Consider the following 26784-nt stretch of genomic DNA (forward strand, 5'->3'; position numbering starts at 1 on the left):
TGAGATCCTTGTTCGTCGTTCTCGATCGCGGTTGAAACCCTAAAAATCGCCATTCACATCCCTAAGAACCCAGTTTTCTTCAAACTGATGAAGTGTTGGGTTTTACTGGTATAACACGCCTAGGATACGAAAGGCGTCTTCATTTCGTAGAATACGAAACCTAGCGTATTCGTTTCGTAAAATATGAAGTTTAGCGTTTTCGTTTCGTAGGGTACGAAGGGTAGTCTTTTATTGGTTTTTGCAAGCTTTTCTTTGATGTTGTAGCCATAAGATACGAAGTATAGCGGGTTCGTATCCTAGAATACGAAATTAATGCAGGTTCGTATTGTAGGAACCAAACGCAACTGGCCCAAAATTTGGGGTTTTTTGGGAGGTTAAAAAGCAACATAGGGGCTAAAAAGCAATTTTCAACAAACTCTTAGTGTAATTTGATAAGCAGCCCACATGTACAGAGTATGCCCAGCTTGGACTACCATAATACCATGAATTGACTCAAGTGACGTTCTAGAACATATGCAAAGTTAATTAACTATTGGCCGACAAAACATAATGATGAGAGAAAAAATGAGACTCATTTTTAATTGTAATCCTTTGGCTTATAATTTTTTTTTCCCTAAGAAGCTAAAAATTAAAAAAAAAAAAAAAAAACTAAAAAGAAACTATTTACAAAAAAAAAAAAAAAAAAAATCTATTGCGTCGTTCTTAAGATGATCATGAACGCTTTTTGGAAGAAAATCACGGGTTAAGAAGTCAGCATCTGATGATGCTCCAAATTAAGCGAAAAAATCTGCACATGGATATGTTTGGTTTGATGAAAAGAAAGTGGGAGGAAAGGAAATTACGCAAATCAATGAATGAATTTGGACTAAAACAACCAATGAATGAACATAGACTAACTTTAGTCCAAATTCATTCATTGATTTGCGTAATTTCCTTTCCTTCCGCTTTCTTTCCATCATACCAAACAGACACGATAAAGAGAAATATTGGTCATACCAAACGGACACGATAAAGAGAAATATTGGTCTGAGATAGTGGCTCCTTAATATATCTTGGATCAACAGCATGAATATGATACTTAACCTAGAACCTTTTATGTGGTCGTTTAATGTTGAGATGAAAAGTTCAAAAGGTGTTTATGACGCCAAACATAAGTATTTACACATGTTTTCTTGTTATTTCAAAATTTAAACATAATTTAACAAATAAAAATATCAACATCATAAATCAAATAATCGATTTATAAATCTAAATTTTGTGAGCATTAAATTTAGACTTGTCACTTTAGCATTAAAACAGTCACATAAATACCTTTTAGCAGGGTTGGATGAAAAAGAAAAATGGTGCAGATATATTATTACTTTAAGTACCAATTTTTACCAAATACCTAAAAGATTAACCTGTTAAAAATAGTAAGTTAAATGACAGTAAGATGAATTGAGTTAAAGATGAATTGTTCAAATTTTGACCTAAACAATTTTTTATCCAATTATACTTACCTCCTAAATATGAGACCTCTTTCCCTTAAAACCAGAAGATTAGGACTAATGGAGTTTGGACGAAATTATTATGAACTCAACTAGTTAAAACAATAAGATTAAGACAATAATTGCACTTGAGAATTAGTTAAATATGTTTAATTTAAAGAAATTGTTATAAATTTTCTTAAGATAAAAAAAATAAAAATTGGATTAATAAAAAAAAAACATGGCCTTGGTCTACTAATCAATAGACCAAACAATTCTTAGCTGAATCATATCATTCCAAATTAAATAAAACTGAAAAATATATATATAAACCAATACTATTTTTTTTTAAATAAATATAAACCAATACTACTGTAACCTTATATTGCTTCTACCTGACATACAAAACCACACTTACTTTTACAACATTTGAGTATTTCATGTAATAATGTAATAACACCAAAAGTAGAAGAGCAACAAAAGAAAAAATGCATTGCTAACATGACCACATGAACCTTTTCTTTCCATACCCTTCAATATCTATCTATACATCTCATATAAATCACAATACCAACTTCCAAAATGCTGCTGGAATTGCACCATCGCGCAAATAAAATCGATGCATGTCATCTGAGAGTTGAGTAATAGATCAGAAGATAATCACGGCAACACATGATACACGATATGTTGGCTAACACCAGAAAAATAAACACTCGGTTACAATATAAGAATACATATTCTTAATCTTGAGATGCTTTTCAGTTTTCACTACCTACACTTTCATTCCTCTTCAAAATGGATTCATATATGAAAATTTCATATATGAGATGTAAAATAGAAATTTAGACAATGTTAAGACCACATGAAATCGCGGATTTGATGTTGGTCATGGCAAGTATTACTCGACTTGCTCTCAACACATCCATACTTTAGAAGAAAAGTGATTGGTTTAATAGTACTATTAGGCCTTCTGTGGTAAAGTGTTGTAACCTATCATGTCATCGATTGCATTCGATGAAGACGCGTTACCCTTCATTGTTTGCTCTAGAAGACGAACGAGTGACATAAATATTTCCATTCTCGTTACGTCCCTGTTTGCCTGCAAATTAAACCACCAGGAATTTTAGATGACATCAAAATCGACGTGCAAAAGAGGGTTAAATATGTTTTAGATTCTATAAATCACGATCTTTCAAGTTTAGTCCCTATATAAATTTTATGGAATTTTACAGATACCAAATATCTAATACTTAGTTAATGAAGGTAACAACACATATGTCTGTTTACGGAGTATTACCTCAACAACGAAACGTGCCCAAATTTTGTCGTTGCGGGCTTCCATTACCCCCTTTAAGATTGTTAAGCCCAATCCTCTGATTAAGTCAGCTATTTCTAGAAAGAAACCGCGTTCCTCGCAAAGCATCTGTAAGAATAACCGTGCAACCAGATTATAGAGGTGATGAAGAAATATGTTAGAATCGAAGAACTTCATAGATCTATAAATTAAGCATCAGCATTACCTCGACTAGCATCTGACGAGGCGGATTCAAATCTTCGACTATAATCGGACAAACCATTGATTGGGAGCCAACCTCATATGCCCATGTAGCCCCTCCCACAAAGTTGTCTTTCAAAAGCAGCCCACCTTCGTTACTAACGATCTACATATTTAAAGAATAAAGAACACATATTTTCCCCTTATTAGTGCTTCCTCGACAAATTTGTGTGTATGTGCGCACGTGTATGTGCTTGTTGTGAAAATAAATACATTTCATATCATAACTAGACAAGTTTCCTGAGACAAGAAACATATGAGTGAATATTTCCATACCTTAGAATCCCCGGTCTGTTTCAGCTTGTCGGCGTGCTTTGTCACACTTTGCAAGAAACCCATATGCTTAATGGTCCGTTCCAGCAGTGCATCTATGCTACACTGTTAAACGATAACAAATAGATCAAAGAAAAAACGTCAGTGCCTGAATATATTTAATATCTTTTGAAAAATCTGAAATGAGATAAGATATAAGAGAGGAAATACCTTCGCTCCATTTGGAACAATCTCTCGTAACTCTTTGACACGATCTTGAATCATTTGACGATCTTTAGGTCTAGGCCTGGGATTCTCACCTGGTTTAAGCCTTTTCCGATTAGGTTTGCAAGCTTCGTCCGGGCGCTTAGAGCATCCAGTTGAAACACTATTTTCACGCTTTTCATGCTTCACATTGCCACCATTCTCCAACCATGAACTAAGTTGGGAACCACATATAGTAGTTGTTTGAGAGAGGTTTCCAGTATCATCCTTGCTACAACCAGACCTTAGAGATCTAGTTTCTAAGGCTCCCGTTTTACCTCCATTCTTCGAAAAACCAAACAAACCCTCTTTGAAATTACCGGACATAACCTGCTTGCAAACACGAGAGGGAATAGAGGTGATACTACTATTCCCGGTCAAGGTTGTCTTGCAAGACATGTCATCCGAATTATGTATCAAAGGACGTTGGGCCTTTGAGACCACAGCATCTAAGAGGTTGTCTGTTGACATGCCAGAAAAAATGCCACTGTCCAACATTGATTCGTTAACTGAATAATAATCAGAATCTGTACCCTCTTTGTTCGTAGATATTTCCTTTTTAACCATATTTTCAGCATTGGCATCTGATTCATCAGCAAACAGTTCATTCCAGTGTCCTTTGAGAAGTTTGTTTTTAAAATCAACACCTAAAATATCAAACAGGTCGTCACCACCCGATGGAGATTGTTGAGCACAAGTTTCCTCGTGTTTAGGATTCGTTGTCATCATAGATTGATTAGTACCACCATCTTTCTGAAAGCAATCATGATCAAAACCAGGGATATGACTATTAATAGGCACATGTTCCGCCGGATTAAAAAAGGTGATGTTAGAGGCCTGAAGCGTGTCATAGTCTATCTTTTGACCTCTTGAAGCAAAGTTTGAAACTTCGGGAAGAATCTTCTGATCAGAACATTCTAGAGGCATGTGAACGACACCTGATCGACCAGTCAAATTTGAACTATCATTCAGTGATTCTGAACTAGTAATCAGATTTGTCCTCAATAAACTATTCATCCCACCGTGTACTGGGATTCCTCTAAGAAATGAAGTACTGCCACCACCAACATTATGGCTTCCGTCCGTTTTTAGTTGAGAAATGTTTAGGGAACTTGACACATTAATACAAGGATTAACATTATCTTGATTCCCAACTGCTGATAAGATTTGTTGTTCCATATATTTTAGGCTATAATCACTTGGACCTGATAGACCAAACGGCTCAGAACCAGCTAAGTTATTGAATTCAGATCTTCCGTTATATGAAACAGAATGCTTTTGCAGATTTGAATTGAAATTTGAGGGTATTACTTTAGCTTCCACAACTCTATCATGTCTTTGAACAATAGGCTTTGAAGCATGAAATGAATAACTTTGCTGATTGGAGCCATTAACCACTGAAGGAGTGGAATTTGAGGTAATGACTGATGTACCAGGCACACCGGAAGTAGCACGTCCATGAAGTCTTTCATGTGAAAGTTTAGCTGAATAGTCCTCGGATAGAAGGGCATTAGGAATACACCCTAGTTGCAAGATCAGGCTCTTTACTTCATGCACAAATCCCATATTCTCCATTATCTGTGCCATTAACATTGTGATTTAGTTGAGGAATAATGGGATAGATAACATTCATGAAGTTAACAATGCTCAAATGCCAAAACAAACAGCAATACTAGACTAAACGACGCAAATTAAGTGCACTGGCATAAAATCATTGGAATAGGAAATAGTTACATTACATTGCTCCAGAATTACAGAACAAAACTTGCAATGAAAGAAAGGGATTTACCGGATAGAAAGAACCAAGTTGAATAACCCCGTGAGGAAGCACAGGAATTACTGCTACTGTCTGCAAAAATAATATAATACAGTAATTACGAAACAGTGATGAAAAGTGTAGAACAAAAAGTGGAACAAAATGAATATCACAAACCTGCATTCCAGCTGAAAATTGCTGATGCATTTCAGCATATACCTAAAAAAGAGCACAGTGATATGAGAAATCCAAATGTAAGTTCAGAAGAAACTTAACTTATTGATAATCACAAAACTCATACTAGACGGAAGAAACATAGTATCCAATTTACATTAGAACAACAAAAAGAAAAGCGTCATACCTCAGGTGGATATGCACTTTTAGCAAAATTGTTCAAGAGAATCCATTCATGACTGTTGGTAAATGCAACACGTCCAATTATACTGAATAAAAGCAAAAAAACAGCACATGAGCACCATTGGAACAACCTAAAAACAAGTGAAAATGCGCAAAACGTGATAAAGTACTTACCCTTCACCTGCAACAATGACTAAATTATTGACCGTCATTTTGCTAATCAAAGAAGAGACTCTATCCTCCTCTTGTATTCCTAGATGAGACGATTGAGACTCAGAAGAAAACCAGCACCCTTCCCCGTTCGGATTAGGCAAATTTGGCATCCCAACAATGCCGTGAGGGGAAGGACATGACAAGGGTTCATAATAGCATTCTTCCCATATTAATAGCCTGCAGAGTCAAACCATATACTCAATTAAGTCAAACCAAGAAATTTTACTATCAACAGTTAATCACCATATAGTAAAAAAAAAGTACTCCCTCCAATCCTTTTTACAAGATACAGTTTATTTTTTAGGTTCATTGAATAACTAATGTATCTGGTCTTTATTACACACCAGACCAGATACATCAGTCATTTAATTAACCTAAAAGTGATTTGTTTCTTATAAAAATGACCGGAGGTAGTATAATATTTATTAACAACCATTTGGATTCTGAGAATAATGGAGAATTAAAAAAAAAATACTTTCACATATTAAGTCAGAAATAAACAAACGATTGAGAAGAACAAAGCAAGTAACACATCACAAGTCACAACAATAGTGGTTAGAATGACAAAGATGGACCACAAACCAAATCTTGAATAGCTGAAGAAAACAGCTCAGTTTTTTGTAAGTGGAAAATAACTCTAAATGGAATCAAACAAGAAAGACAAAATTCTGAATTAACAGAATCCTTTACAGAATCACAGACAATCAATTCAACAAGTTGTGTGTTTGGTAAACAACAACAAAAAATATATTTCTTTTGAATAAAGAAATATAAGATTCTTGAAGACAAAACAGAAGCTTTCAAAGCACAAAATTCCAAAGCAAGATCCAATATTCAGCACAGTATGAATACAAATCAAATCCAAGGAAGTAGTGACTAATCAATAATAACACATAAACATGTCAATCTTATCTAGTAAACAAATAAACACCAGAAACAGAATCAAATGTGAATACTATTTTCGTATGATTAGTACACATACACAAGCATCTCAAATCATGGACAAACGTAGTAAATATTTGTATTGACGGCGATTTTGGCAGAATCAGGTTGTGCTACATGAATTTGTCAAAAGTTACCATGAATTTACACTTTGATGTGTTTGGTTCTATGGTGGTGAATATTGATTTTGATCGAACTGGTTTTGTAAAATTGATTTTGGTTAAAAATGAGCTAAGATAAAATGATTTATATTCGGATATATTCACATGAAAGTGAATTGAACAAGTTTGGAGGCAAAAGCTACAAATTTTAGCTTAGAACTAATCATAAACCCCCAAAATATACTAAAATCAATTTTAAGTCTTCATAATCACTTTTAACTCTCTCAAAAGTAAATCCAAACATGCACTTAGAATTTCAACAATATTACTATGTCATCCTAATTTTATCAAACTCACTGTCAATCCAAACATGCAGGTATAATAATCATTACCAGTGCATCAAAGTTAATATGGAATAATAAAATTTTCACCCCTACCCCAAATTTACCAATTTTTTTCTAGATTAACAAAACAACATAAAAAATTGAAATGACCCAAAATATTCAATTACCCTAAATTAAAACATCACAGAAACAAAAACAGAAAACTTCAAGAAAAACACAATCTTGATATGTTAACATGAATCACTCTCATACTTACTTAGAATTGTTGCAACCAATCTTCCAAAACACAGCATAAGACCATTGATTACTACCACACAAAGTCTTCAAAACTTCTTTCAACAAAAAACCCATTTTGGTAATTCTCAAAAAACCACTCTTACTTTACTTTTCTCAAACCTAAATAGCATTCACTAACAGAAAAATCAAAAGGGTAAGAGTCAAACTTGTTGACTATGCATTTTTCAAGCAAGTTTTCTTTTTTTTTGGATTCCAAATTCCAAATCCTAACTACCACGGCATGACCCTCTTCCTGCTTGTTGTGTTCTTAATCCTCCACTTCTCTTTCTGTTTGGATCCAAGTTAACAGTGCTCAGTTTCCGGCATGCCATTCTCTAGAGAGAGAGAGAGAGTAAAGTTAAGGTTTTTTGTTTTGCAAAAGAGTAAAGAGAGTTTTTTTTTTACACTATGCCACGAGATTCAAGTTTGTAGAGAGAAATAAGCTTGCCCATTTGAAAAAGATAAGAACTTTGGAGAGATGAATGTGAAAGAGAGAAATGGGAGTTGTTGGGTTTGTGTATGGTGTTGAGTTGAGAGAGATGAAGTTTGTGATTTTCTTCTTGTGTGAGTGTGGAAGTGGGACTGTGTAAAGCAATGATATTTGAGAGAGAGAGAGAGAGAGAGAGATGTGTGGTGTTATGGTATAGTCACTGGTTTGTTTGCAGAGGTTGCTTTTGTCGGGTAATGAAACAGTGTCGGGAGTCAGAGAGAAAGAGAATTGTGTTTTGTTTTGAATAACTTTGTTTGGTGAATCATAGAATGAGAGAGAGAGAGAGAGAGAGAGAGAGAGAGTGTGTGAAAATCAATGTGAAGAGAAGAGAAGAGAAGAGAAGTGAGGTGGCACTGGCAGTGTAAAAGTGGGGTTGTGAGGAAAAATAAAAGAGAGTAGTGGCCATGATATATGATCATATGATACTACATGGTCTTGTCCTATTCCTCTGGTGCTGGTAACTATCATGCTTACATCATAAATATTGGTGTGTGATTTTACAAATTTAACCATGGTGATAAAAGGGTTTCATTGTGTTTTGAGATTATACTTTGTGTATTTGGACATGAATACTCATTGGATATCATTAGTAAATGAGGTGGGGAAATCATGGTGTAAAGGGAGCTCTTCTCATACTCTCTCATTTGGTGTCAATTTACTACTTCCTCCGATTTTATTTATAAGTAAATGATGTTTTTTAGATTGATTGAACAACTAATGTATCTAGATTAAATATTGGCTAGATACATTGGTTTTTCAATTAATTTAAAAAGTAACTTCTGGTTATAAATATAAGGTCAGAGTATAAAGAATGTTCCTCCTACTTCACATCTAAGGATTACTTGTAGTTGAACTGAGTGTTCAATTATAAATCAACGGTCTATATTATTTCATATAAAAAGACATATTTTTCAATTCAAATTGGTTGATAGATTGACGGTATAGATAAAAAATAGTGTGAAACTGTGTGTAATTAATACAACAGTTAATAATGATCCTACTTTACCTTATCAAAACAAGTGTAGCAAGGACAGCTTATTCTAAGACTAGTCGCTCTATTTTCGAGTTGATTTCTCCTTATATTGAACATTTTTTTATTAATGATATGAATTGAATTTGCTCCTTTCAAAAAAAAGTGTAGTTCTGTACAAAAAAAGTGTAGTTGTTCATCATTTTACATTGTGCCATGTATTGTGATGTGATGTCCAATAATTATTTTTTGCGGCGTTCAAATTTGTTAGAGTTTGATTGTTAGGTAAGTAAAGTTTGGCCAAGAATAATTTTTTTTTTAAATTACATCTTGAGGTTTTTTTATAACCGCTATTTATCAAACTTTTATTCTGAATAAGAGCTAGTTTAATTAGTAAAAAATTGATTTGTACTTTATAAAATAGCATGAGTTCAGAAAATGCATAATAGTTTTCCCTCTTATCTATTAACTTTTACTTTTTTAAATTTTAACTATTAATTCTTAATTAGATTTTATTAACCATTTGAATTCAATTACTTTTTTTTTCTCTTTCTTAAGTATATTTTCCCTTTTAGCTTACTCTTAATTAAATGAATTTGTATTTTTCACTCAGGGCCGGTCCCGAGTTTTTAGAGGTCACATGCAAATTTTAAAAATAACCTCTTAATAAAAAAAATTAATACAAAAAAAAAATCCTAGATTTTAAATTGCAAGCAGGAAAATACCAACACATTATATAGTATCATACTACTACAATGAAATGAGAGTTCATATTTAGTAGCCTTAAAAAAATAAAATACAAGTGATGATGCATAATCACCCTCATCTTCAATTGTAAAAAAAATAAAAAAAAATAAAAAAAAAATCATCCTCATCTTCATGGTCAAGTTTTCAACCACCCAAACAACAAGTCAACAAACACACCTTCTCTATCTATCCAATTTCTATGTTCTTCTCCCAACAAACAACACACCTTTTAATTTTAAATTCTAAAAACCCTAAATTGTGAAATTTTAATTTCTATCTATTTTTTAGCTTCAATGGATATTGAGTTTCTGAGAATAGGAAGAGTGGGTAGGGCGACGGTGGTGATGGGTGGATGGCCGTCATTTCTTGGTGGACCAATGGTGGTTGTGTGGTGGTTTAATTTGTGTGGTGTTGTCTTTGTCATCTATGTATTCACGTGTTATGTATTGTAATTATTTGGGTATTTATATTTTGCCGCAATATATTAAGTTTTACACCCGTATTTTACTAATATTGGTACCTGTAAAAAAATTGAGGCCTTCCTATTTTAGAGACTCACTGCCACATACCTTGTTGCAGTTGTATGTGTGGGTCGGGCCTGATTTCACTCCCAACAGCTAACTCAAAATACGAGGATTTCCAAATATGTTTATAAATTTAATAGCTTGAGAATCTTGATAATGTGAGACGATTCTAATATAAATACAATATTCATACTCTTACTCTTAACTTGCAAGTACAATTCTCATATTGCCATTCTTAACTCAACTTTGATCTTTTGTAAAAAAAAAAAAAAAAAAAAAAAAACTCAACTTTGATCTCATACAATTTTTAAATTGACTTAAATTTCACTTCTAAAAATTAGCTAAAAGATATATAAGGATGTTCAAACACACATATATTCAAGAGCTCAATTAAGAACCTGTCTTCAAAATTAAGAACCTTAACAACATATGACTTCAATACAATTTTAATACTTAGATGGAAGAGGCACAGCTCATGCTTGTATTTAAATTCTCTTATTTATTTATTTATTTATTGAATTACATGGATGATTTTGAATACAATTTTTCTATTTTATTATGATATATACTTATCCTAATATTACTATCGAAATCTCATTCCTATGTTGCATGCCTTCCTGACAAGAGTTTTATTTAATCCCACAGGATAATTGTTCTTTTAGAACTAAATTAATAAAACAATTAATATAATGCTCTCTCTTGTCTTGGTATTAACATGTTGAAGAACATTAAAAAATCTCATCTCAAATCAGCTTTACACTCCTTTGACGATTGACATAAAGAATCTCATCTCAAATTTTCATCCTATGTTGAACGTTGGTGTACCCGATTGTTTTACTTGGAATGGTAGTCTGGATGACGTTTATACTGCATCTTCTGGTTATAGCTGGTTGTTGAAAAAGAAGCAAGAAAATCCTAACAATAAGTCTTGGAAATGGATTTGGAATCTTCGAGCACCGAAAAAAATTAAATTTTTTATATGGTGTATTTGTCATAATTCCATTCCAACTCTTGATATGTTGCATCATCGACATCTAGCCCAAAGTAATATTTGTTCCAGATGTTTAGCAAATGTAGAAACTACTCTGCATTGCCTTAGAGATTGTCCAGATGCTGCTCGTATTTGGGATGCTATTGGCTTTCGAAATGGTGAATTTTATAGTCAAATGAATCTTGATCTTTGGCTGAATAATAATGTGAAAGGTTCAGGTGCTCAGTTATTTGTAGCAGCGTTGTGGTGGAATTGGAGAGCGAGGAATATTGTCTGTGTTGGTAAAGAAAACATCAGTTTGTACAAAATTATGTTGGAAGTGCACAAACTTGCTGATATTATTCATTCTTGCTTTCCTGGTTCAATTCAGACTAATGATTCCATGAGATGGATTTCATGGCATCCTTCTCGACAGGAGGGATATGTTTTAAATGTGAATGGTAGTTGTTTGGGCACCTCGGGCAGAACCGGTTTTGGAGGTTTAATCCGTAGAAGCGATGGTAGCTGGATCATTGGTTTCAGTGGCTACTTGGGCTTAAAAGACAATACTTTTGCGGAACTTATGGCAATTTACCATGGCTTGAAGATTGCGAGAGACTTGGGTTTTTCGAGCATCTTGTGTTATTCGGATTCCCAAACAGTCTTGGATCTTATTTTGAAGGGACATAGCATCTATCATTGCTACGCTGTTGTTATTACTAACATCCAGGATATGTTGAAGTTGAATTGGGACATTACTTTATCTCACTCTCTCAGGGAAGGAAACTTCAGTGCTGATTGGCTTGCTAAGTTGGGTTCGGCGAATGATACCAAGATAAAAATTTGGGAGTCCCCTCCTGAAGCTTTAAAGAGCATTCTTCTGTCTGATGCTTTAAGGGTACTCCACCCTAGAGCTTAGTTTTCTTTTTGTCTTTTTTCTTTTTAGCCAATGTACAAAAAAAAAACATGTTGAAGAACATATATATGTAAGCAACTTCACAAGAATAACTACTACTATATTGGAGGCAAGTTCTAGCACCATATGTTGCACGGTGCACAAATTAGCGTTTTTATTATATCGAATATGAATTTTTCAAAATTCATTGATGGATTGAAAGTTTATATCATATAGATCATCCATAAAAAAATTAATAAAAATTAAAAATCATTTGATATGTTATTGAGACTCGTAAAGATTAACGGTATTTAATAAAAATTTATAAACCGTTAATTTTGACGGGTCTCAATAACATATCAAATAATTTTCAATTTTTTCAAAAAAAATTATAGATGAACTATATAATATAAACTTTCAATCCAACGGTGGATTTTGTAAAATTCGTATTTGTTATAATAAAATCACTAATTTGTGCACTATACACTATATGGTGCAGTTGTGCATGTTAGCCAAAGTTCTATATTGAATGGGTAGTTGGTTGTGCTCTTTCTTCTTAGAAAAACATTGTTACTATATCTCAAATTGTGTGCATTATAATTATAATAAAATCATAAGTATAAGAATGATGCAACTATGATCCTAAACTGGATCATAAGTATTCAAAGTTTAGGATAGCATGTGAAACAAAAATGCATTCAAAGTCTAGGATAGCATGTGAAACAAAAAGAATACTGCAGTACATTTTCAATTGTTAATGAACCACTTTTTGTTCTCAATTATATTCGATTCTTGCTTTTTGATGTCTTTATAGAGCCAACAAAAGAGATGGAATTTTTTTAAAGTAGTGAAAATTCAATATGAATAAATGGAGCGTCAAAGATTCGAATTTGGCTCCTGCACATATAATGTGATGTCTCTACCAACTAAATTAAGTGATCAGTTCTTTCTATTTTTAATATTATGTTTTCTTTTGTCAAGTAGCCTAGTGGCTAGAAAATTCACTCTTAAAGTGGACAGGTGGGATGACTGAGACTGTTTTTTTCTTAATGAAGTAGCTTAGTGACTAGATTTATATACTTTGATTTTTATGTTTGTCCTTTAAACAAAAAACGTCTCTAATTTTAACTGAATTTTAGTTGTTCAGTGATGATTGATGCTGAATTTTGTAGGAAGGACCATGGTTCGGTCCCCGCAACTGCGATCGAGAGGAGATTGAAATCACTTGATGTCAGAACTGACCTTCGAACTAGATTATGACGATCCAGTGACCGGATACTAGTGGTGAAAAAACATGTCTCTAATTTTTATTTGTTTAATTAATAAGGTTATGTGGTCGATTTTTTACACATATCTTATGCTACTTTTTTTTTATTAATGAAATTCATATATAGTAATTCTTTTTTGTAAAAATTAAATGATAATATTACTTTTTTTTTTACAAAATGATAAATATTATTTCAAACTCACACACCCGACTAAAATTTTCAATAAATATATTCAATCTAATAATATCAATATTATCATTAGATCTAAGAGACTCTCATGTGTTTCTTCTACATAGTTTACTAAACTATATGTGTAATGTAAATCCCTACTGCAATTTTTAATTTGGTCTACTGACATGCATCCCAGTCATTGTCCTAAACTTTACATTAAATTAATACATGTATAAAGTATCTTTGCTAATTGAGACACTTAATTACCTTTCTTGGACGGTTTTGTATACTAATTTTATTCATTCTTCTTTATTTGACAAATCTAATTACGGCGCATTCTAGCGTGGGGTAGTTAGTCATATCTCTCACTTGTGAAGAGTGACTTTCAACCATTAGATGTGTTCAAAAATAAAGGAACGACTGCGATGTAGTACATGCAAATTGTTGCTACAGTACGTTTACTAATAATTAATATTATTATTAATAATAATTAATCATGTGTTGGTTAAAAAAGTCGCAATTCATTCATTTATAAAAAAAAAATTCCCAATTCATCAACACCCCAACTTCACTTTCTTCAACCTTTTGATTCACCGCCTCATCTCTTCAATCTTCTCCCTCATTTTGTTACCATCGTTGTGACTGTGAGTTCAGTCTCAAGCTCTTGCCTTATGAACTACAAGATCCACACATGCAGTTTAATTTTTCTTCTGGATTTCCACAGTAACTTTTTTGGGTTTCAACTATTTTGAGTTTAATTTTATTTTTTTTACATAACTATTTTGAGTTTCATTGAACTGCAACAATCTTAGTATTAAATTTTCTAGTAATTACTTCCCCTTATTCTCCACCTGCATTTTTTTCCTTCCACCACTAAGTTGTTGTTGTTCATTTTGAGACTTGTTTTTTTATCTAAGTTTTAAGGTAAAGAGACCACAATTTCACCTAAACGAAACTGAATCTGAATTTAGAAAACCCATCATTGGGTTTTATCATTTTTGCGTTAAAATTAGATAAGACTTGAAGATCATGATGTAAAAAAAAAAACTTGAAGATGATGAAAACAAAGTTATAAAAAACAAGAAGCTATAAAGTTGGGGTTAGACGGCGGTCGGAGAAGTGGAGACGAAGGTTGCCAGTGGTGTGGCGATGATGAAGATTGGCGTGAACTGAACGCGCGGATTCACCGTTTCAGTAAAAATAAACAGATTAAGTAATATTATATTACTAAAAAAATTACAAAAAATTAAGAACCGGAACAACCTCCAATACCCAGTTAAAATCACTCTCTCACGGTGAGAGACATGTCTCATTGACCCACGTTAGAATCCGCCTCTATATATTCTATGATCATTCAAAATCATCACTAATTATGAAACATAAAAACTATATAATATCATCACTAATTATGAAACATAAAAACTATATAATATAATAGAATATACAATCTATCTAAGGTTATGTGGTCACACACAGATCATGATGGATGATGGATGATGGATGATGGATGATGGATGATGGATGATGGATGATGGATGGAATATTTTTTTTATTAAGCCGTATGATAACTCACAATAGAAGCAAAGCATATGTCAGTGAAAATGGAATTGTAGATGATGATTGGTTGGTCACTATGATCTGTCTTTTATTTTATGTGTGACAAATAAACATATAGAGAGCAAAAGGACATAAAAAGATGGAGCACTAACTAGTTGGAGAAACGATTGTACACTTTTTTACTTTTATTATATTTCACCTAGCTGTAGAGCATGGTAATTTTTGGGGACACAAGGAAAAATAGATTCCTATTCAAAGGTAGAATGAAATGTATCCAATCACATGTGTTGGGTCATCAGAAGTCCGATGAATCATCACATCGGACCTTGCATAACTACACAAGTGAGTTGGACTCGACACCAAGTGACGTGGGACTCAACTCACACTTGAAATACCAACATCTTCCCCTCAACATCTCTCTCCCCCTCAGGTGTGAGTCCATGCATTGCTTGGTCTCAACGGGACACGCCGCCTGAACACCTTGCCAAGAAGACTTTCGACACAAGGAGCCGGATCAACAACCATCGGCTCTGATACCACTGTTGGGTCATGAGGGGTCCGGAGATCATCACATCGGGCCTTGAATAACTACACAAGTGAGTTAAACACCACACTTTAACCCAAAACATTAAGGCGTTAGGTTTATGGATCCTCTCACTTGTAAACCATTCAACATTCACTATTTCATCCGATGTGGGACTCAACTCACACTTGAAATACCAACAACAGGGTACGTGGTTCAACTTCACAAATTTAAAAACTCTACCATAAAGAGGAGGTAGAAAAGATTATGAGGTGGTAGTGTCGGAATTGTCTAAAAGAGCGATTCGAGTTGTTACAAACTTCGCCGTGTAAATGCGTGCTGTCAATGATGACAAATAATCCAATTTCAATGTATAAAGGGATATGTGGGAGCAAATAGCACTGTTATATGGGAGAATATAAACCTGGTCGTGTTGAATTTAGCAAACCGTTATACCAGTCAGTTGTTAGCATAGCAATATGCTCAACCAATGAAGAGGCTCTTATATGAGCGACTTGTTTTGGTACCCGGATTTATGGAAAAATCTCTGTTTAATTGTGCAAAATGTAATGCCCTTTCACATTTGGGATGGGGGTACCTACTATCTAGTTAATTGTTAAACAAGTTAATTAATCAGTAGTTCTGAACTTTGTTGTGTTACTATGCTCCATTAATTAAGATTTCTAATGTCTTTGGTCACATTCTTTGTGAATTGTCGTCACATGGTGAAAATGATAGCATTGGCTTGCTATTAAGTATTTCCGACAAAATTTCAAAGGATAATATCGTTAGTAGTATTTTATTTTTTCAAAGGATAATGGTAAGTTTAATCTGTCACCAGTCATAGATTTCTTTTCAAGTTTGAGTTTGAACTTGAATCCAACCTTTTTAAAAGTCCGTTATAATTTATAAGTCTACTTAAGGTTCGATTGATCTGCTAATTGGTAAGTACTAAATAGAACAGTATAAAATAGAACAATACAAAATAAAATTAAAGATATTGAATTTTTTTTATCTTATACGACGTTTAACGGACAAAATATCTTTTTGATATTTTAGACAATTTGTATAGAAGATTATTGTCTCATAGTTCATGAACAAAAAATTCAGTTTTAAATAAAGTAACGATTTAATCTCTGTAAAAAATTAATGTAATTGCATAAAAGGTTTTAGAGTTCGTAGAGCACTAATAAAGATAATTATATTTATCTCCTTAAAAATATTAGTGGAGCTTGAATCCGGAAACAAAAACTATTTTTCTTTACCACTAGGACCAAATTCTTGGAGTTACTATTCATATGTACTTAAATAAATCAGTTTGGTAGGCAATAGCTAGTTCCACATGCAAAACTAATTTAAAATTTAAATTCATTTTAAAATAGTTAAATAAAGATAACATGCTTAAATGAAGAATTAGATAGGTTTATTAGTAGTAATGGAGTTTTTCCAAATCTTTAAGTTCGCATGCCAACACCGCTTCCCATAACAATTTAGAAAAGCTCCATCACTCACTACGAATAAACCTAAAAGACTTTTTTTAGAGCATGAAATCCAATATTATTAATTAAGGGTATGTTTGGATTGTATTATTTTTAAATTCATACAAAATAACTTGTAAATAAATAAGTTCTTTTTTTTTTTGAAACTTAAATAAATAAGATTTTATGTTAATTTATAAGTAGTTTTCACTTATGAAAAATGTATTTTTATAAGCTATTGTTTTATAAACTACTTTGACAAACTTATAATAATACATAAAAACTTATTTATTTACAAAAGTTATTTTATATCGCTCAAAAATAAGCTAATTTAAACAGTCCTAAGTAGATATTTTAAAAGCATTAATTTGATCAACTTTAAAAATTCTCTGACCTATTGTAAAAAAAAAAAAACCTAAACCTGAAATAAGCTCCAATTGTAGACCCCATCCTAATATATTTTCAGACAATAGTGATTAATGACAAAATAAACATAGAACGGATTGATAAAAAATTATACGTAGTATAGAGAGTATATAACAACAAATATAACGGATCAGTGTCCCTACAACGTTATTCAGAGGTCAATTTTCTTTCAATTCTATAACAGAAACAATGAAAAGGAAAGAAAATAAAATAAAGGAAAGAGATAAAATAAGACAGAAAGATCTTTGTGTAGGATTTTGCAAGATTATAATTCAGAATTTAGTGCAAAAGATGGGGATAAAAGGTAACCACAAATGATTTGGATTTTGGATGATAATGATGATAGGACTGAAAGGGCTCTACAAAAGTCACTGTGCCGAAAATAAAGGGATAAGCCCAAATAAGCTTGACAATATTGACAATTTAATGCAAACCACCAATATGTTTATGTAATAAACAAATCAACTTCCAAATAGTATAATCCATTTTGGATTTTTCCTTATGTGAGGATTTCTTGATTTTAATTTAGTTTCTCTCCTTGAATATTTTTTATGATTCTTATTAATCCACCTCTCTCATTTGAAGTATCCTTGCATAGTGTGTGTGTATTTTAGTGTGATAGCACATATTCTTAATTATCCAAACAATATAAGACATTACATCATCTAGTGGGAACAGTTGCCCCACATATTCTTAAATTGCCCTACAAATTATTTGGTGGAAAACAATAGTTTTGCAAATTTGTTCGACCTTTAACTAAAATTTGATCAAAAATTATTTTCACTAAAAAATACATTCGGATTCTTCCAAACAATCTGTTTTAAAGAGATTTCATTAACCACATGAGCCTAAAATCTAAATGTCTTTGTTAGTGAATGTGTAATTTCTACCTCTACTTTTGTTGATCCTTTATATTTCTCTCTTTATGGTTTAGTAGTCTCTATTCCTTTTTTTTCTTCAAATTTTATGCTGAGGTTACATAATTTATTGATGTGGCATCCAATTTTATAGCCGACTCCTCTTATTTTTTTTAGGTACCAAAAAATTCTATTTTAGCAGGCCGAAATTGGGCATTGACAAGTTCAAAACTCAAAACGGGGTGCAGTCAGTAATTTAGTCTCTTTTAGCCCAGTAGGCTGAAATACTTTTATCAATACTAAGGGGGTGCAGTCAGTAATTTAGTCTTCTTTTATATTATTTTCTTAGTTGTTTGAATTCTCTAAAAAGACCCATGACCCATAAGCTGCTTGAAAACCCTAACTAAGTGTAATATTGTTGCTTTGTTTGGATATGAAAATTCTGAAGCAATTTTATGTTTTACTCTTCTTTTTCAACCCTAGATCGAATTTAACTATAGCACAGTAAGCAGGGCCGGCCCAAGCATAAAGCAGCCCAAGTTAAGGCTTTAGGCCCCCCCAAATTTTTTTTGAGGGACCTTAGTTCAAGGACGAATATCCTCTCCTTTTAAAAGTTGCCCAAAGTCCAAACTAAAATTAATGGGAAAATTAAAATTGTGGTAGAGGGTGCAAGACATGTACTGATGTAGATGAAGTGCTTCTTTTATGGATGCTATCTGTACATTTTTGCAACCATATGAAAGCTATTTCTCTCCTTTTTATGATTAGATTTAGTAATCTTGATCATTATCAATAATCTTTAAGATTACAAGTTTGTTAAAAAAAATGATTATGTACAAGTAGAATATGTGAAGCAGAAAAAAAAGAAAGAACAAAAAACTTGTCCAAACAACAAGGTAAAATGCATGTATGATTAGTTTGAAGGCATGCAGGGATGGACAAAAAACATGCAATATGATGGTCCATCATTGTGCTTGCCAAAGCCTAAATCTACTTTAAAGTTAGAATTGCTAATAACTTTTCCTTTTTATCCTTTTGCTATTTTTTCTTGTTTGACTTTAACCATAGATGATTGGAATATATGGATAATAATTATTGGCATAGCATTCATCTTTAACATCCATATAGCAAAGTCAAGGAAATATATACTTTAATTGAAATATATAGGTAAACTTAAACACAGTATAGCATAGTATTAATGTTGATTTTTGCTTTTTTGGTCGAAAGCTAATGTTGATTTAATTGAATTCATTTTCACCAATCTTGAGTTGAAAAAAAATCAAACGGGGGCCTAAAAAGCAAAATGAAAATCAAACAGAAAATAACAAGGCCCATTAATAGAGTATAAAGCCTTTAATTAAATTTTTTTGGCCTTAGGCCCTCTTTTGTACCAAAAAAAAAAAGTCTTTAATTAAAATTTGGAAAATGCTAAATAGTGCCCCCGGGGCACTGTTTAAGGAAGCAAATATAGTAATATGACATTGAACTTTGTGCAGTCAACGCCTCGAAAGTCTAAAAAGTATTATTTTCAATTTAAAAATTTCCTTTTTTGGTTTCCTTAACCGGTGCCCCGGGGGCACCGGTTAGCATAACCCTGATTCCACTCTTATAATTATATTTTTACTCCTACAAACCACTATATATTTCAATTTTACCTTTTTATTTTTCCATTTAAAAAAATTTACATTTCTTTTTTTTCACCCTTTTAGTTAACTTTTTCGGAACAAGTGTTCCATTTGATAAAAAAAAATTATCAGAAAACTTTTAATGTGGTCCGATTAGCTAATTTTTGCAGGGTTAGATGGGTAGCTCAACTGGTTAAGTTAGTTGAGCTAGGGGTTAAAGAGTAGGAGGTCTAGGATTCAAGTCCTTATCAAATTGTTCCTATAAATATTTTCAAACCGAAAACTTGCCGTGCTTTTTGTTCTAGTAATCCGAAACTCTTTTGAGATTTTAAGTAACCGACGAGATATTTTTGTAATTTAAAAGGGTGTGCAAGAAATTATGTAGCGCAAAAAGAATACTCTTTCTCAAATATGTTTGGATTTGTTTGCGAATTTGGAGGAAAATAATAGAGAATTTTGAGAGGATAGAATTTTGGGATATTCTTTTTTTAGAATATAAAATTCTCTTAATATGAAAGAACTCAAAAATTGTATTGGGAGAAATTTTAGAAGATTTATACGAATTTTTGAAATTTAATATTGTTATAACATTTCCTTAAAAAAAATTGTTATAACATGTTCAAAATTTAAAATATTTTAATAAAACATTCATTTATTATTATCTAAAAAAATACTCTATTAAATTTGTAGAAAATTTCTCTATCAGGAAAAATATATTTTTCACTCCATACATTCTTCCTACTTAGCACATCATTTACTTTATTTTTTAATTTTAATTTTTATTATGGAAGCATCATTTACTTTGAAGCTTAATTTGTTTTGTGTGTCTTCTCTTTCCTTCGTGGTTTTAAAGTTGAAACACTTTCCAAATCAACCAATAGCTCAAGTATGAGTCATGGACGTAATTAAACAAGTGGACACAATGCTAATGAAAATTCCAGAACGTGAAGCCAACTTAGAAAATTCAAACACCATAATAATAAATTAATTGTATTTAAAATCAATCGGTTGCTATGCTTGGTTTGACCCTCCATTCCCTTGTTTAAGGGAGTGGGTTGTCTCCCGTGAAAAGTGTCTCATGTGACATCATGAACTTCCAATTTTTTATAAAAAAAATATAAAAAGAAAATAAAGGACAATCTAATGGTGATAAATAAAATTGGAGAAAATTCAGTGTAAAGTACACTGGAGGGAATCCTTTCCCCTTGTTTAAGCATCTATGACTGGTAAAAACAAGAAAAAGATATGGCAATATATTAAAAGTCTAGCATTGAATAGATAAAATTATTTGATATAGTTATCGCCGTTAATCAATCTAAAAGTCATATCCAAATTTTAAAGTTGGATCTCTAATAAAAAGAAATTCAAAAAATTTGGAGGCTCGACTACATAGAGCTGATTGCTCATGTTTTGGGCCGGTCTTGGATATAATATTTAAATCCTGAGACTCTTTTATCTACTAGTCTTTTAAATTGAACTCTTTTTATAAACTTAAATAATAATTGCTTATAAAAAAACTTAGCTTAAATAATTATTCTTTTCGAAAATTTGTGAGATATACACAATAGATTATCCTCTAACAATTGAATTTTTATCGTACTCAAGAACAAATGATCAAACACATAACCACTTGTTTAAGAGACTTAAATCTGTTACCACTTGGACTAATTAATCGTTGGTCAGACCTCACTATTTTTATTATATAAAAAATACGTGCATTCTTCTATATGTCACCATTACATTGATTATTCTTTGTGACCTTAATTATTTATATAGCCCATTTCTATTACCAAAGAAAGCAAACCCTTCTTTTCTCCATAATTTGTTAATACATTCCATATCAAATACAATAATGGAAGAAAATGAAATTCCTCAATTTTTTCTTTGTCCCATTTCACTTCAAATCATGAAGGATCCTGTGACAACAATTACAGGCATAACATACAACAGAGAAAGCATTGAACAATGGTTACTAACATCAAAAAGTTGCACATGTCCAATTACCAAACAACCCTTACCAAGAAGCTCAGAGTTTTTGACACCAAACCACACTCTTCAAAGATTAATTCAATCATGGCACTTACAAAATTCATCTATTAGCGTTGAAAAGATTCCAACTTCAACAATTGAAAAACTTGTTAAGAATCTTGATCATGAGTCATTAGAAAAATTGCTTGCTCTTGCTTTAGAAAATGAGAGAAATAGAATATGCATGGTTGAAGCAGGAGTAGCAAAAGCGATTATTCAAAAAGTGATTATAAATAATTTTTACAAGCAAGGTAAAACAACATCTCTTGAAGAAGCTTTGAGAATTCTTCATTTAATTTTGCCTCTAGCCATCACCAATAATGACAACATCAACAACATCAAATGTTCCATAGTTGATGACAATTTTGACTTAGTCAACTCCTTGACTTTGATTTTGCAACATCACAATGATAACAAAAATTTCAAGGTAATAAATGAAGCAATGATTGTATTAAAACTTATATTTGAGGTAAAAAATTCAACCTCATTGTTGAATTTAAATGTTGATTTTTTTAGAGAAATAGTTAAAGTACTAAGAATTAGAAATAAAGCACTTCCTATTAAAGCTATGAAATCAGCATTACATGTGTTATTACAAACATGCCCTTTAGGTAGAAATAGGTTGAAGATTGTGGAAGCTGGAGCTATAAAAGAAATCATTAATCTTGCAATTGAAAAACAAGAAAAGAACCAAACAGAGCTTATATTTAAGCTTCTTGCTGATTTATGTTGTTGTGCTGATGGAAGAGAAAAATTTGTGCAACATGCAGCAGGAATTGCAATGATTTCTAAAAGAACATTAAGGGTTTCATCAACAACTGATGATTGTGCTCTTCAAATATTTTGTTTGATTTGTAAATATTGTGCTACAAATGATGTTGTTCAAGAAATGTTAAGGGTTGGTGCTGTTTCAAAACTTTGTATGGTTATGCAAGCTGATTGTGGTTCTTATTTGAAGGAAAAAGCTAGAGGTATTCTTAGGTTACATTCTAATGTATGGAATAATTCTCCTTGTATTCAACTTTATTTGTTAACTAGACACCAAAGGTTTGGTGAGTGATTTTGAAGAGACTTTGATAAAAAAATAGTTCCTCCATTTTCTTAGCAAGATCCTCTCTTGTGGTATGGTGTAGCTAAATCTTGACTATTAGGTTAAATTCAAATTTAGTTACATCGATAAGAGAGGATCTGGTTCAATTATTATGACTCCTCTCAATTAGTCTCTATCGAATTATTAAATGTACATTTTGAATATAAATACTAAATTTTTTTTGGACTTTGTGTATTGTGTAATGTTGAAATTTTATATATGTTTTGATTTTGATGCAAAACTTTCTTCTTTATAGAAGGCGTTTATTATTTTATGATGAGCGTTGATCAATAGCTAACACTCTTGATGAAAAATTATGACAGATTTTGTTTTTTGGTTACGAGTATTATAAATAATAATAATTTAAAGACTAAATTGAATTTTTATTTGATAAAATAAAATACTAGATCCGCCCTAGTGTGCCAATTGCTAGTATGATTTAATTCATATTGGGAGGAACTTATCTAGTGATCCAAGATGGATATATGAGGTGACAATTGAAGTTATATGCTCTGCCAAGGTAACAATTCAGTATTCATCTTACACTCAAATTATATAAGGACATATGTGCATAAGGTGTACCATTCTCCTGAACATTTGTTCTTATATAATTTGAGCGTAAGATGAATTAGAAAATGAATTAGAGAAAATTTTATTAAAGTCGAATGAGGAATTTTCAATGTGTGATTTACACATCATCATCTGATATTGATCATGTAATGGTTGATCATTGTGAAGATATACTTATGTGAGTTGGCGTGCAACATTTTAGCATGCACTTTTGAATTAATACAGATTGAATTTGGACCCAATTCGGAACGTCTATACTTTGGCATGATTTCAGATATATACATCTTAAAAAAAATAGAAAATTTCTGTCATACAAAAATACATTTCAAGATATATGGTTTGAAAATGCACATCTGAAAATATGTTTATCTTGACACTTGAAAAATTAAATCAACGACCGGACACAAACATGTCTCTTGCAACTTTTGTTGAAACCATGGTTTGATAGTTATATATGAACACCCAATCAAACACTATAACAAACTATAACTTTTGTCGAACACCCTATCAAGATACTAGCTCTTAGTTGTGTACAGCTGTAATAAAAGTTAGTTAGACCTATAACAAACTTGTAGATGCTATATATAGCTATAGCTATCAATTGTAGCAAGATCGATTCTTATTCTGTGAAATACAATATCTTTTCTCTTCCTTTATTTTTCACTTTATCTGTATTTTGCTTTCTTATCCATTGAAGCTTATTCTCTTGTTATGCTATCTAGAGCCTGAAGCTGCACACTCTGTTCAGCCATGATACGCACCAATCCTTTTTCGACGAAGGTTTCTATCTTCCCCGCTCCGATTAAGACATGTGTCACCAAAATTCCATGTCATCAGTTTTTTTGGTCAAAATAATCAAAGGGACCAAGAAATGCAAAAGGGGACAAACGTGGGGACTAAAATCGTTCGTTTGAAACTAGGGGGACTAAAATCGCACAATTAGGAAACATGGGGACCAAAACTGCAATTTAGCCTAAAAAAATGTTATAAAGAATAATAAAATCTCTTAATAAGGATTTTTTTAATTTGGTGAAATGGAAAAAGGAAAAATAAGAAAGAAATATGATAACAAAATTAAATGAGATAAAGTTTGAGATCTAGCACATGCATGAGTACCAAAGCATAAGCATCCACTTAAAGTTCAAATAGAATAGTAATATGAAGCATATGTAATTTGTCACCACCACATGCCACACCAATCTTAAATTGAAGTCAATGCAGTGATTTAGATCAATAAGATAAACTACACAAATTGAGTTAACTAATTTTTCAAACTATGACTAATAAATTCATAATCCCAAAAAATTCTGAAGCAAGACACTTAAATTTCACCATGTCCATGTATACAAAAACATAAAATAAAAATAAAAGAACTTATGAATCATGACCCAATTAGATCATGGTGGACGTGGATATGCATTTGCTGCACTGGAAATAGCACGCAGTAACACGTTTTAATAAATCTTGGTCATTGATTTTATATCGGACAATTTATATTTCATAAATATTGAAATAATCTTGACTGTTGATTAAAATGAGACGGTTGATGCTGTAACTGCGTTGACGCAATTATAGCAGGAAATCTGTTTCCTATCATGATCATGGATAAGAAGATAACAAAGGAACAGGAATACATGTAGAATTTTTCCAAACAGAAGAATGCAATTTGAGAATCTCCTTAGCTTTTTCTTTAGTCTTAAAATTGCTATCAACTTGAAGAACCAAACACAACTTTGAAACAGCTCCAACTTGCAACATTTCATGTAAAACTCTAGAATTTGCTGAATATCTACAAATTGAACTCAAAATTCTAACTCCTCTATCACTTGCAACATGAGAAACCCTCAAAATTTTCTTTGACACAATAGCAACACCTGCACCATGATTTAACAACTCCGCACGCCCTTCGGCGCAACCACATAGTTGATCCAAACCTGTCAAAATCAATTCGCATGCCCTTCTTTCCGAAACATCGAAAAGAAGCTCGATAAGGATTAAAACCGCGCCACCTTCAACCGCTTTAATTCGGTTTCGCCCCCACGGTAAAAGCTCCACAATTAACTTCAATGCTGCTTTTGAAGCTTGTTGTGAAATCTTATCAATTAGTACTCTCATTAATTCTTCGAAAAGCGCTTTTTTTACGCTGATTAATTGAATCGGATCCGATACTTCAAATGCCGATTTCAATAGCATTGTTGCATAGCCTCTAGATTGATAGCTTCCATGCTTCAAAACATGAAACAATGATTCAATAAATTGAATGCTTTCATTGTTTATCAAACTCTTGATATGAACTTCAGAAGGGTTAAGATGAAACAGAATTTCAATAGCAGCTTCACTCAAAGAACTTGAATTTGAATTGTTCTTCATTGTTAAAGCTAAAAAATCCATTGCACCTGCAGATTCCAAACATTTTTTGTTCCTATCGCTTTCGAAAACAATCGAACGAAGCTTAACAAGACAACTATGTTGTTTTTCTGGGAATTTCTTTGCTTCATTGATGAGTTTAAGAATTTGTGTTCTGTCTATTGGTGATTTTGGTGTTGGAATACGTTCAACACCAAATGAAGCATTAAGGGTACACCAAGATTGAATCAAACGACGAAGAGTGTGGTTTGGTGTAAGATTATTAAGATCGGTTTCTAATAAAGATGATTTTGTAACAGGACAAGTTTTGTTTTGGAATGAACATAACCATTTTTCTATGTTTTCTCTGTCGTAGCTAATTCCTGTGGAAAGAGTAACAGGATCTTTCATAAGTTGGAGGGAAATTGGGCAGAGAAAATGAGAAGGAACATGAATTTCATCCATATAATAAGGATTAATGTAATGTAAGATATGAATGTGATTTTCTATAGATTGTAGTAATGAAAGAATAGGAACCAAAAAGTTGAGTATTTTTGCTAGAGAATTGAGGTGAATTGGATTGAGAAATCAAATTTGTGAATGTTGATAATGAAATTTGTGCAAAATTTTATACAGTGAACAAGAAAGTCAACACACGGAAATTGAGAGAAATGGTGAGGGGTGTGTGAATTAATGAGTACCTTTTCCAAGACTTTGGTAGGA

The 26784-nt window shown here is 32.2% G+C and overlaps 3 protein-coding genes across 3 annotated transcripts; 1 reads left to right on the forward strand and 2 right to left on the reverse strand.

The window, feature by feature from the left end:
* Positions 1-1932: 1932 nt before the first annotated feature.
* On the reverse strand, positions 1933-8447 carry LOC123897123 (transcription factor LHW-like). The gene is made up of 10 exons (XM_045947613.1): positions 7507-8447; positions 5825-6040; positions 5655-5736; positions 5471-5512; positions 5327-5386; positions 3505-5115; positions 3298-3399; positions 2987-3127; positions 2764-2889; positions 1933-2565 (listed from the first exon to the last, which is right to left on the reverse strand). The coding sequence occupies exons 1-10, from the start codon at positions 7599-7601 to the stop codon at positions 2428-2430; spliced, it is 2613 nt and encodes an 870-aa protein (XP_045803569.1). The 5' UTR covers positions 7602-8447; the 3' UTR covers positions 1933-2427.
* A 13405-nt stretch (positions 8448-21852) lies between these two features.
* LOC123898711 (E3 ubiquitin-protein ligase PUB23-like) lies at positions 21853-23234 on the forward strand. The gene has a single exon (XM_045949725.1). It carries the CDS (start codon positions 21880-21882, stop codon positions 23113-23115), a length of 1236 nt encoding a protein of 411 aa, XP_045805681.1. The 5' UTR covers positions 21853-21879; the 3' UTR covers positions 23116-23234.
* Positions 23235-25262: 2028 nt separating this feature from the next.
* LOC123898506 (E3 ubiquitin-protein ligase PUB23-like) lies at positions 25263-26784 on the reverse strand. The gene has a single exon (XM_045949483.1). The coding sequence runs from the start codon at positions 26524-26526 to the stop codon at positions 25315-25317; it is 1212 nt and encodes a 403-aa protein (XP_045805439.1). The 5' UTR covers positions 26527-26784; the 3' UTR covers positions 25263-25314.

This window comes from Trifolium pratense, linkage group LG7, assembly GCF_020283565.1.
Source record: "Trifolium pratense cultivar HEN17-A07 linkage group LG7, ARS_RC_1.1, whole genome shotgun sequence".
In the NCBI taxonomy this organism is placed as follows: domain Eukaryota; kingdom Viridiplantae; phylum Streptophyta; class Magnoliopsida; order Fabales; family Fabaceae; genus Trifolium; species Trifolium pratense.